At 47.0% G+C, this 12,856-nt stretch overlaps 1 protein-coding gene across 1 annotated transcript in view; it reads right to left on the reverse strand.

Annotated features, from left to right (window-relative positions):
• Positions 1–4,746: 4,746 nt before the first annotated feature.
• Positions 4,747–12,856, reverse strand: part of LOC116520087 (SLAM family member 5-like) — a 51,680-nt gene continuing 43,570 nt past the window's right edge. Inside the window, exons 7-10 of the mRNA XM_032234239.1 lie at positions 12,721–12,773; positions 10,435–10,533; positions 6,434–6,529; positions 4,747–4,930 (exon numbers count right to left, since the gene is read on the reverse strand). Of these exons, the coding sequence (XP_032090130.1) occupies positions 4,844–4,930; positions 6,434–6,529; positions 10,435–10,533; positions 12,721–12,773 (335 nt within the window). The 3' untranslated portion in view covers positions 4,747–4,843. The remainder of the gene's footprint in view (positions 4,931–6,433; positions 6,530–10,434; positions 10,534–12,720; positions 12,774–12,856) is intronic.

Below are 12,856 nucleotides of genomic sequence, written 5' to 3' on the forward strand. Positions count from 1 at the left end.
CAACTGGCCACCTTTCCAAGGAGGCCACTTAGGTCCTCCCCATCTTCTAAACCAGTGGTTCCCAAACTTGGCAACTTTAAGACTTGTGGACTGGCTGGAGAATTCTGGGAGTTGAAGTCCACAAGTCTTAAAGTTGCCAAGTTTGGGAACCACTGTTCTAAACCAGGGGTCTCCAACCTTTATGACTTTGGACTTCAACTCCCAGAGTTCCTCGGTCAGCCGCGCTGAGTCGAAGTTGCATTCTGGGAGTTGAAGTCCACAAGTCGTAAAGTGGCCAAGGTTGGAGATCCCTGTTCTAAAACCTTCTCGTGTTCTAAGCCAGTGTTTCTCAACCTTGTCAACTTGAAGATGTCTGGACTTCAACTCCCAGAATTCCCCAGCCAGCATTCGCTGGCTGGGGAATTCTGGGAGTTGAAGTCCAGACATCTTCAAGTTGACAAGGTTGAGAAACACTGTTCTAAGCTTTGGAAGAAAGAGATGGTGGCAATCCCTCCCCTGCTAGCAGTTTGCTTTGTGGAGAAGAATGTGGAGCTCCAAAGACCTCCTCTCCCCCCCCCTCCCCCCCTGCTCCCTCAAGGGAAGGAGGAAGAAGAAAGAGGAAAGTGAACACAGGTGCAAAAACAGAGGAAGGGTAAACTCTGCAGATGGGCAGGTGGCTCCGCCTTTGGATGGAGGCAGCTAGATAAGAAGAGCTGCTGACCCACTTGTTAAAGTTTGTCGCTCCCCACCTGCCCCCCCAAAGGCTTCAAACTGCAGATTTCGACAGCCAAAATGGACTCCTTGCAGCTCAGGGTCAGTTTTTGGAACAAGGTGTAGGAAGAAATATCTATCTGGTTCAGTTCCAAGCACATGGTTTGAGGCCCTGGGCAGCTGACCACATGGAATGGAAAGTGAGGGTTATTTATATTGTCTCTTCGGCCCTTGAACTTCCTGTTCCTGTGCAATAAATGCATTCTATTGGCTGTAATCAGAGTCCCCTGCTAGGAGTTGTCATCTGAGATACGTTTGGTTGAACTTGCTGGGTGATGCAATGATGTCCCCAGGTGGTTTTGTGAGCCCTGCGGCTAGAGAATCCTATGATGTCCTGGAGGGGGTCTTGTCTTCATCCCATCACCCTGGAGCTGGATATCTTTTGTTCTGCAGATAGGCTGGCCCAGTCCTTCTCAACGGGCACCAAATATCTGCTGGGGGCAGGGAACTGAAGCTCTGAGTTTCCGTCTCCCTTAAGATTTCTATTTCTCTTTTAGGGGAAATATAATATTCTGCCTTTTTAATGTTTCCTAAAATATTTCATTCTTCCAGGAGGGGTGGGGGATAACTTTCTGCAAAGGTTTTTTTTTTCAAGATTTACAAATTATAGCAATAGCAATAGCAGTTAGACTTATATACCGCTTCATAGGGCTTTCAGCCCTCTCTAAGCGGTTTACAGAGTCAGCAACTTGCCCCCACAGTCTGGGTCCTCATTTCACCCACCTCGGAAGGATGGAAGGCTGAGTCAACCCTGAGCCGGTGAGATTTGAACCGCCGAACTGCAGATAACAGTCAGCTGAAGTGGCCTGCAGTGCTGCACCCTAACCACTGCACCACCTCGGCTCTTTTTAAATTTTAAATTTAAAACGGGTGGCCTTCAACTCCCAGAATTCCCCAGCCAGCATGCTTAACCCTAACCCCAACCCTTCTCCTCAATCCCACCACAATCCTGACCCCAGGCCCCATCCCACAGCCACCCTCCCAATTTCCTGGGAGTTGGAAGTCTATATCTCTTAAAGTTCCTAAAGTTGACACACCCTGTCCCAGAGCAGTGATGGCTAACCTTTTTTCTAAAGGCCGGCCCAAATTGTGCGCGCGCTCCCAAACCCAAAGTGGCATGCGCCCCATCCACCTGCACACGCAGGGGGGAGTTTTCACCGTCCACAGGCACCAGGGGCTTTCCTGAAGCCTGGGGAGGGTGAAAAGGGCCCAGCGGCCCAGCCGGAAGTTTGGGAATGGAGCACCTATGTGCTATAGGTTTGCCATTATGGTCCCAGAGGAATGACTGTGAGTAGAAGTCCCCAAAGAACTTCGATTTCTTCAGAAACGTTGGAGGTTCTCCAGGTGTTTATGAACGTTTAAAATGGATTTTTTTGGGTGGACTACACTGGATGAACCCAAAGATCGAACATGGCAATTTTTCCTTCGTTCTCCTCCCTTAAGCATGACGGAGGACAGGAGGACGGGTGGCCTCTTCCATCAACGTTTCTCAATATTGCTCACTCCTATTTTCCTGTTTCTCAGAATTTTGCCACTTGATTTTCTTCCGCAGCTGTGCACATACCGTAGAAGCCTAGGGCTGGAAGGGACCTTGGAGGTCTTCTAGCCCAACCCCTGCTCAAACAGGAGATCCTATACCAGGGGCCGTCCTGACCTAAGCTTAATAAAATCACAAAACAGACTCCTTTTCCTGCAAAAAAACCCTTTTTATTTTGTTAATGTGAATTCCTAGCATTCATACCTAGAAAAGTCCCAGCATTCAGCCTTTTGATGTTTCATTGCAACCACAGACCTATATCCCACATAGGATCTGCCCAGTGTGGTATGAAATGATACTAACGCTTCTTGTGATCTTGAAGCTATCGCTCAGAGTCCCAATGGGAGTGGGCGGCATAAAAATGTCATTAAACATTAAACTAAACTCTGTTCAGGGGTGGGTTACTGGCGGCACTACTGCTGGTTCGGCGCACACAAAAAAGCTCCGTGCGTGTGCGCATTTGCAACTTAAAAGGTCTGCGCATGTGCAAAACATTATAAAGGGGGGGGAAATACATTTATGCAGTGAAAATTGTTCTCCGCGTGCGCAGAACTGAAAATCAAGATGGCAGCACCGGAGGAGAACCGGTTTGGGAGGCGTGACAGCCCTGGGTCCACGCCGGTTCCAACAACCCAAGTTGCCAAGTTACTACCGGTTTCATACCATAAATATTGGGGTGCCCATTTAACTTTTAAAAAAGCACTTTTTTACACAAAATATCTACCAAGAAAAGCTGCCCTCCTATAAAGCTATACATTATTTCACAGAATTATACACTTACGACTCGACTTACGACTTACAATGGAGCCTGCCCATCGTAGTTGTAATTTGGGACAATTGTCAAATAGCCCACCCACGAGAGTGACCTGCTCTTGTGAGCTTTCCTTTTTCATGGTGGCCATTAAGTCAGTGGTTCTCAAACTTGGCAACTTTTAAGACTTGTGGACTTCAACTCCCAGAATTCTCCAGCCAGCTCCTATAACTGATTGTCAGTAGGCACCACTTTATAATTAGGATAACCACGCGTTCATAACCCAGAGTAACCTAGCCTAAAGGCTGGTCATAAGTCGAGGACTATCTGTACACAGATTCCCCCCCTTAATGCCTTTTCTTTTTCATGGTGGTGAAACAATAGTGTAAACTTCAAAGGGCTTCAGAGTGGAATGGATACGGTTCCATTTGGGCATCATTTGGAATTATGGAACAAAGAAGAAATAAATTGTTCCTTCGCTCCTCGCTTCCCCTCGAGGGGGTCTAGGACAACTCACCACCACCAAGTCACTGTGGGAAAAGTCAACGCTGTATTAATTGTTTCACTCAGTTACTTTTATTATTGGGGACCAAGAAATTCTCGTCACTCTTGTTTTTCTGGATTGGCTCTTCTTCTTTGTCATTTAATGACCCCCTTTTTCTGGATCGACTATTTCAGGGGTCAGCAAATGTAAACACTTAAAGAGCCACAAAGGTCCTAATCGGAAGCCCCCCATTCAATTCTGGAGCTGACCGGAAGTCTGGTTCTCCCACCATAGATTCTTCTCCTAGCGCGGCATCCTCTACCTGTCCTATTCGAAAGCCCTATCGGTTGTGGAGCTGACCGGCAGAAGGGAGCCACAGCAGAGGGATGAAAGAGCCACATGCGGCTCCAGAGCCACAGATTGCTGACCCTTGCTGTAGAGTCTCCTCCTAGCATGGTGTCCTTATTCCTCTGCTGACTGGAAGTCCACTTCTCTCCCACCATAGATTCTTCTCCTAGCGCGGCGTCCTCTACCTGTCCTATTCGAAAGCCCTATTGGTTGTGGAGCTGACCGGCAGAAGGGAGCCACAGCAGAGGGATGAAAGAACCACATGCAGCTCCAGAGCCACAGATTGCTGATCCCTGAACTATTTTATTATTATTGGCCATGCTTCAGTCAAAATTAATTTGAGTTTGAGTTGAGTTTGAGTTTTATTTCATTTGTATGCCGCCCTTTTCCCTAAGGGGACTCAGGGCGGCTCACAGCTCAAAAAGGGAAGGGGGGATACAGACAGTTTAGTAACAACACAAAACAATACATAATTAAAAGCACAACAGTCATACCATTCGAAATAGGGGCAGCGAATCTTTAGCCCCAGGCCTGTCGGAACAGCCAGGTTTTAAGGGCTATGCGGAAGGCCTGGAGGGTGGTGAGGGTACGAATCTCCATGGGGAGTTCGTTCCAAAGGGTCGGAGCAGCCACAGAGAAGGCTCTCCTCCGGGTAGCCGCCAGTCGACACTGGCCGGCGGATGGAATTCGGAGGAGGCCGAATTAACTTTGTATTTGTTGAATTGTCCTGCAGCTAGTCGGCCGGGGGCGAGTTGTCCCATCCGACTCTCTAAGTCAGAAGGACGAGCTGCTGGTCCAGTGCAAGTCCAGGAGTGAAAGCCAGCGATGGTCCTGGAATGACCCCTGACGTCTTCTCCGCTTCTGTCTCTCGTGCATGGAGCCCTCTGCAGGCTCTCTTTGGAAGACGGGGCCTAGGCCCTCCGCCAGCTCTGGGGGAGGGCATCTCTTGCTAGCTTTGCAGAAGGTGTGTGTGTTAAACAAAGGCTGACATGCCAGAGTATTTGATGGGCAAGGGTTTTTGCACTGTTTCGTAGATGGTCTTCATCTCTGAGTCTTCACCCTGCCAAGGAGAAGACAAGGAAGCGGTTATTTGGGCGGAAGAGCAGGTAAAGGAAACCATGTTAGCATGGAGTCGGAACTTTGGTTACAGCATAGATTTGGACAATTGGCAAGACTTATGGGAAAGAAACAGAAAGTTAACTTTGGCCACCTCGTATAAAGAACAAGATATACAAGATTATACAAGATATTCTATAAGTGGCACATCCCATCCACAAGAGTAGCTAAAAATAACAAAAACTTATCGCCACGATGTTGGAAATGTAATGCTGCACTAGGGACCTTCTACCATATGTGGTGGGAGTGCACGAAAGTGAGGGCTTTTTGGCACCAAATAAGAAAGTATTTGGAAGAGATCCCAAAGACCGATTCGATCGCACAGACTAGGCCTTCTCCGGATTCCATTTGCCAGCCAATGCGGGCTGGCGATCCCCCGGGGGAGAGAGCCTTCTCTGTTGCAGCTCCGGCCCTCTGGAACGACCTCCCCGTGGAGATCCGGACCCTTACTACCCTCCTGGCCTTCCGTAAAGCTAATAAGTCCTGGCTGTTCCGGCAGGCCTGGGGCTGTTGAAGTATCCAGCCCCACTTTAATTGTGAATGTTGTTGTATTTTAAATTTTGTATTGTCTTATTTATCCCCCTTCCCTTTTTTATTGTAAGCCGCCCGGAGTCCTTCGGGAGTGGGCGGCATACAAAACTAATAAACTAAACTACGAGATGCTAAATCAAAGGATGGAGTTGAGGCCAGAATTATGGATCGCAAAAGAAAAACATGGCGAAGGTGGACTATATTTAATGCTGCATATTTTAACCTTGGCAAGATTGCTTCTTGCACAAAAATGGAAAAATAAAGAGACTCCCTTGGAACAAGAAATAATAAATAAGATACCGACAGGCGCAGAAATGGACAGGCTGACTCTAGAGCTCAAAGATGAGGGTGAGACGGAATATCACGAAATCTGGGACAAATGGTACCGATGGTTAGACACGAGCGGAAAAGGCTGGGACAGAAAAACACGGATAAGTTATGAATTGGAAAATATGGTATTAAGATGGTGTGATAGGTAGGAATCGGATATGTATTTGCATGGTTAGTAATTATATAAAAGAAAGGACCAATGGACAGGTAATCTGGCTGACTACACATACCTACGTAATGGATATAAAATGTAATTGTTGTAAGATCTAACCCAGTGTTTCTCAACCTTGGCAACTTGAAGACGTCTGGACTTCAAGTCCCAGAATTCCCCAGCCAGCGAATGCTGGCTGGGGAATTCTGGGAGTTGAAGTCCGGACATCTTCAAGTTGCCAAGGTTGAGAAACACTGAACTAGATTCATTGAGGTGAAATCAGAAGTGGGTTCCTACCAATTTGCCCAAGTAGTAGTAATTCGGTCTGCCACGCCCCTGAACTGGTGGTAATGCTGGCAGCCACCCACCCACCCCAGGGTGAAATGTACACTGGGCTATTGAGATGTCCAAAGCCGGACTAAGAAAGCCACCTGCCTCCTCAGACTTGGTGATCTCGGAATAAATAGTTTTCTCTGCCTGGTTTTGGTGGCTGTGCTGTCCCATCTTCTCATCATCTGTTTGTAAATGATTCTGCAAAAGAGAAGTTGTTAGCCGAATGTTTCTCAACCTTACCATACCAAGGTGTGTGTGGAATTCAACTCCCAGTCAGGCATGCTGGCTGGCAGGGGAATTGTGGGAGTTGAAGTCCACAGATCTTAAATTTCCCAGGTATAAAAAAACAATGTATTAGATGGAGAAACCTTTGCCCTCCCCAAAAACATCTTTAGAATAGGTAGTCCTCAAGTTATGGCCATAATGGAGCTTGCCCATTGCAGTTCTAACTCATGACCGCCCTTCAGGGAGATGTCGGAGATCGACTTTGGGAAGGAGAGCAGGGTGATTTGTCCCTTAGTTTCTCTATACCCATGATGGCAAACCTATGGCACAGGTGGCACGCAGAGCCATATCTGCCGGCACGCGAGCTGTCAGCTCCAGCGTGAATGCGTGAACCAACTGATTTTCAGTTTTCCGGAGACCCGGGGAAGGGCGTTTTCGCTTTCCCAAGGCTTCATGGAAGCCTCCTGAGCCTGGGTAGCGCAAAAACCAGGCACAACGTGTGTGTGTGTGTGTGTGTGTGTGTGTGTGTGTGTGTGATGCATGCATGGGCAGGTAGGTGGGGGGGTGCATTGCATTGTGGGTGTCGGCACACACACACCATTTTGGCACGCGTTTACAAAAAGATTCGCCATCACTGCCGTATAGCAGTGGTTCCCAAACTTGGCAACTTTAAGACTTGTGGACTTCAACTCCCAGAATTCTCCAGCCAGCAGAGCTCTGCTGGCTGGAGAATTCTGGGAGTTGAAGTCTACAAGTCTTAAAGTTGCCAAGTTTGGGAACCACTGCTCTATAGCATATGACGGCTATGTGGCGCCATCTTTGGAGATGTGGCCTCTGTGTAGGAAGGCAGTGTGGCTACTTCCTGAAGGAGATCTATGGAGAAGGTAAGTGGACCGAGTTGTGACAGGAGGAGGAGAGGAGGGGGGTTTGGGACACAGCAGGGTGGGACGAGGGCTTGATAAGTGAGGTGTCAGCCCTGAAGCTGATCTGGCTGTGGCCATTTTGGGGCTTCAGGGCTGCCACAACTGGAGCTGTGGGAATGAGAAGGGGGAGTAGAGTTAGCTGGGGTGCCGTAGCCAAAATAAAACGCTTTCTCTTGGGAACCAAGGACATTCCCACCAGGTGTCCAGAAGAGGAACTGGACTGCATCCTGATTGGACCTTGGGACTGATTGCTGGGAGAAAGTGAAAGAACTTTTAATTAGGTGAAAACTGTGGGAACATTTAGAGTCGGTTTCCCAGGAGATCTGTGCCAATCCAGTAAATCTATTCTTGGATAGAATTGTCTATCTTGCTATGGGTGGGTTTATTGGAATGCTGACACGGGATGCCACTGTAGTATCCCTGCAGCTGGTTGTAAGGGACTACATTTTGTTCACGTGGCCCCCCCCAATGATGCTGCAGCAGTTGTAACTTTTGAGTAAGTATTCCAGACCTTAAGTATTCCACTTTCCCAGAGTGGCTTTGCAGAACGGTTAGTAAATGAAGAAGAAATGTTACGGTCCTATTCACGACTTCATCCTTTTTAAAAAATATAAAATTTGCATTCTACATTTTTAGCACATTGGCAGGAAATGGGACTCTTAGAATTTGCATAATCCTTTTCGAAACCAGAAGCAATGAGGCGAAGCCTGAATGGCGAAGCCATGAACACCAAGTCTAAAACTGCCATCTGCCAGAAATGCTGTAGGGCATTGTTGGTGAACCGCTTCAGCGCTCGGAGCGCATGTGTTTGCCGGAAACCAGGGGAGCAGCCACCCAGTGTTTCCAGCGTGTCCATGTGCACCGGCTGCCTGGGCTTCTGGATTCTGGCGCACAGCGTGTGCGAAGACCAGCTGTCTGGTGTGCATGGACATGCCAGAAACCGGTGCATGCATTTGCACCAGAAACCAGAAGCCCATGTGGCTGGTGTGCATGCACACGTTGGAAACTGGAAGATCATCTTCCTGGCGCGTGCATGCACATCAGGCGGCTGCTCTCCTGGCTCCCACGTGCATAAAAACCAGCTGGCCAGCATGACAGAACCCAGAAGAGCAATGGGCAAGGGCTCATGTGCCAAAACAGATCGCTCTGCGTGCCACTTCGGGCACCTGTGCCACAGGTTTGCCATCACGGGTGTAGGGTCTCCTGCTTGGGCAAGGGGGTTGGACTGGATGACCTACAAGGCCCCTTCCAAATCTGTTAATACTGTTAGCGCTTTTTAAAACACAGAGGACAAAGAGCACAAACCATTTGTGCTCTCTTTTCTCCAAGTACCACCCTATTTAAATGCATAGTAGAAAAAAAAGATTTCAACTCAAATCCCCCCTCCCCCCGCCAGTTGTAATCTTTTAGCTCAGGGATTCTCCGAACTTGGCAACCTTAAGACTTCAGGGCATACCTGGCTGGGGAATTCTGGGTATTGAAGTCCACAAGCCTTAAAGTTGCCAGGTTTAGAGACCCCTGTGTAACTTGAATCACAATTTATTCCTTACGGTCTTGAGAAGTGAGTGCGTGTGTTTGATCAACACAGCCTCCTCCAACTTGGTGCCCCTCTGGATGCTTCGAACTACCAGACCCATATGGCTGGGATTCCGAAACCAGTGTTCAAAAAGTCTCCACCTCACCCCTGTTATGCCCACCTGGCCCACCATGATGGGAGGTCAGGGCATGTTAAGGGTCCCATCAATTCGGGATGTACATCTGGTAGGAGTATCACAAATGGCCTTCTCGGTGTTGGCCCCTTGTATATGGAACATCATTCTCTTATAGCAGGGGTGTCAAACTCAAGGCCTGTGGGCCAGATCTGTCCTCGTGTCAGGCCTGCAGCCATCTTTTCTTTTGGATCTTTAGCCAGCCACACTTTCTATTATTCTACTATGCATTGTCTATGAATTGTACGGAGTTAGATGCGATGTAGCCATAACAACATTCATTTTAGAAAGCCAAGGTCATTCTTTGTCTTTGAACCTCTGCACCTGACCGGAACTGGAGCTGCGAGCATGGCAGTGGAAGATGGGACCATGTGATGGCTTGTGGGTGTGGGGGCAAGATCTTGAACTTTCAACTGGGGGGGGGAGGAAACTGGGAAGCTTTCAGATTTGGGTTTTCCCAGATGTGCCAACATGGCTCTCTTCATCAATTGGAACGTTGCCTCGGACTCTGATTTACTTTTGGATGCTATTTGGAACCCTGACACCTGCGATGTGGTCGGATCCGGCCTGCAGGGCCATCCTGGAAAATGTAAGAGGCCCGTCTGCATCGCTTCGGCCCAGTCTACCAATTGCGAACAGGAAGCAAACCAGCAGTTTGGGGAGAGCCGTCAAGCTGGCCATGCCCACCCAGAGAGCCCCCTCTGCCCCCCCCAAGGTCAGCCATAGCCCTGCTGTGGCCCTCAATGAAATTGAATTTGGCACTCCTGTCCTATAGCTACAGTTTCTCCCTCCGCCTTTCCATTGCTTTTCTGAAAGGCCCTCAAAATATGGTGTTATCGGTGGTCTCCTGGGGAGCCTGGATGGAGATGGAGCCTTTACGTTGCGATTTCATTGTATGCCTGATGTACGATGACAATAGATTAAGATTAAGATTTAGTTTATTTGTATGCCGCCCTTCTCCGGGAGGGACTCAGGGCGGCGAACAACTCAAAAGGGGAGAAGGGGATTCAAGCACAATACACGTAATTAAAATACACAAGAGTCATACAGCCATACAAGTCGAGAGGGGAGGGGAACTCATCAACCCCAGGCTTGCCGGCACAGCCAGGTTTTGACGGCTTTCCGGAATAAAGGCTATCCTACATAGGACTATATTTTGAACGTTGTACGCCCCCCGAAGTCGTCTATGGGTCAACTGGGCAGCCATATAAATGTAATCAATAAATAATCATTAAATGTTTCCCACCTGCTTGGGATGCTGCACAGATGTATAAATGGTGTGGGGCAACTCCTGGTTTTGCTTCGCTGCTTTTCTAGCTGACTGATTTGTCTTTTTCCTGGTTTCCTAAGAGTTTAAAAAAGAGAGAGAAAGTTAAATATGTATTGACATCTGCCAGGTTTCCAGCCATTCTGAACTGAAAGGGAGTAGATGCTATGGGGAGAGATGGTCCCCTGCTTCTTGGGACTCTGGTTATGGTGTGTGTGTGTGTGTGTGTGTGTGTGTGTGTGTGTGTGTGTGATTCACCCAAGGTAACCTGCATGGACAAGTAAAATGTTTTATTTTAGTATTTTAACTTACTTTTTACTTGAGTCTTTACATTTTTGTTTCTTTGACTTTTCATTCATTTTTTATCCTACCTTACCTTACTTTCACTTTCACTTTTTATATTGCTCTCTACTTTGCCTTACTTTCCTTTTCACTTTATTTTACCTGACCTTACTTTACTTTATTTTACTCTCCTTTTTACTAGGACCTTTACTTTACCTCACCTTGATTTTTACTTTTGCTTTCTACTTTTTACTATACTCACCTTACCTCAGTTTCCTTTTTTACTTTACCTTACTGTTATTTTTACTTTCACTTTCACTTCTACTTTTTACTACACTCTTTACCTTACCTTTATTTTTTTTATTTTCTCCTCTACTTTTTCCTATGCTACTTACTTTACCTTACTTTACTTTTTATCTTACCATTATTTTTTACTTTCACTTTCACTTTGTATTCTTTACTAGGCTCACCTTACCTAAAGTTACTTTTTACTTTACATTAGCTTTGTTGTTACTTTCATTTTCACTTTGTACTCTACTTATTACTCTATTTTTTAACTTTATTTTTTACTTGGCTTTGCTCTTTGTTCTTTCCTTTATTTCTGAAAGTCACGCAGCCTCTCTAACCCTTTGGGTGGCTACATAGTCAGCTCCACAGTCCTCTTTATGGCAAAGGGCCACCAATGATTTAGGCCAGTGTTTCTCAACCTTGGCAACTTGAAGATGTGTGGACTTCAACTCCTTTGCTGGCTGGGGAACTCTGGGAGTTGAAGTCCACACATTTTCAAGTTGCCAAGGTTGAGAAACACCAATTTAGGCACTCGTAATATATTTCAATGCTGGACCAACAAACAGATTTACTTCACAGTTCATTGACCGTGAGTGTGAAATATTCCTTGCGGAAAATTTAAAATGAAGAAGCCATGCGTAATTTTTAGTGAGATTTATTTTCAATTGTATATTTCCTGTGAGATCAAAAGCTGACACGTTTTCCACTTAAAGAAGCAAAAGTGTCATTTCCTACCAGATCTGAAAGTTACCTGTTATTTCTTTCCTTTTAAGAAAAATCTATCGTAGGATCTGCGTCACAAAATTGAACACGTCTCGAAGAGGAAGTAAAAAGTACAAACTACAGAGCCTCAAAGAACACCCACAGCATCCCAACGCAGAGCAAGTGGGGGCCCGTCACCCCGAATCTGATTTCCACCCCCTCCCCCTTTTTTGGCCTTCTGCTCTTTAAGGAGCCTTGTGCAAAATCCTCCTTTGAGAAGACTTCAAATCAGCAGGAGAAAGAGCAGCCCATGGCATATAATCCTATTTTGTTCTGTTGAGGAGAGCATTCTTTCTTTCCCACATATGAATATCTTCTGGAAGTGTGGATTTCAATTGCCAGGATCCCCCTGCCCCACGAACCCGTGATTGAGACCCCTGGGAGTTGGGACCACCTGCCTTAAGGAAGACTCGGTTTTGAAAACCTGATGGCCTTTTCAGATTTCATCCCATAAGGCAGTGGTTCCCAAACTTGGCAACTTTAAGACTTGTGGACTTCAACTCCCAGAATTCTCCAGCCAGCAGAGCTCTGGAGTTGAAGTCCACAAGTCTTAAAGTGTTTGGGAACCACTGCCATAAGGGGTCTTCCTTCCCCTTGTGGAGGACATGGGATTGCGCTGGTGACATTCAAAAAGACCTTGATCTGAGTAAAGAACTAGAGTCACCTTCAAGGGGGTGGACTAGTCCAGGGCTCTCCAAACTGGCCAACTTTAAGACTTGTGGACTTCAACTCCCACAATTCCTCAGCCAGAATGCTGGGAGGTGAAGCCCACAAGTCTTAAATTTGCCAAGTTTGGAGAAGCCTGGATTATAGATCACCTTGGTCCATTCAAGGAGCTTTGGGAGACCTTTGCGAGGGAAGGGGTTGGACTAGAAGACCTCCAAGGCCTCTTCCAGCCCCATGATTCTATGTTTCGTGTTCTTATGAACTTACCTTGGGCTGGCCTCCTATTAAGGCAGAACCACTCCTAGATGAGCTTTCAGTGTCTGCAAAGAAAAATTGTGACTGTTATCCAGATGGTGGAACCATGACTGTTTGGGCTGAGAACTGCCAATCCTTTTCAGGGCAA

This window comes from Thamnophis elegans, chromosome 17 (genome assembly GCF_009769535.1).
Source record: "Thamnophis elegans isolate rThaEle1 chromosome 17, rThaEle1.pri, whole genome shotgun sequence".
NCBI lineage: Eukaryota > Metazoa > Chordata > Lepidosauria > Squamata > Colubridae > Thamnophis > Thamnophis elegans.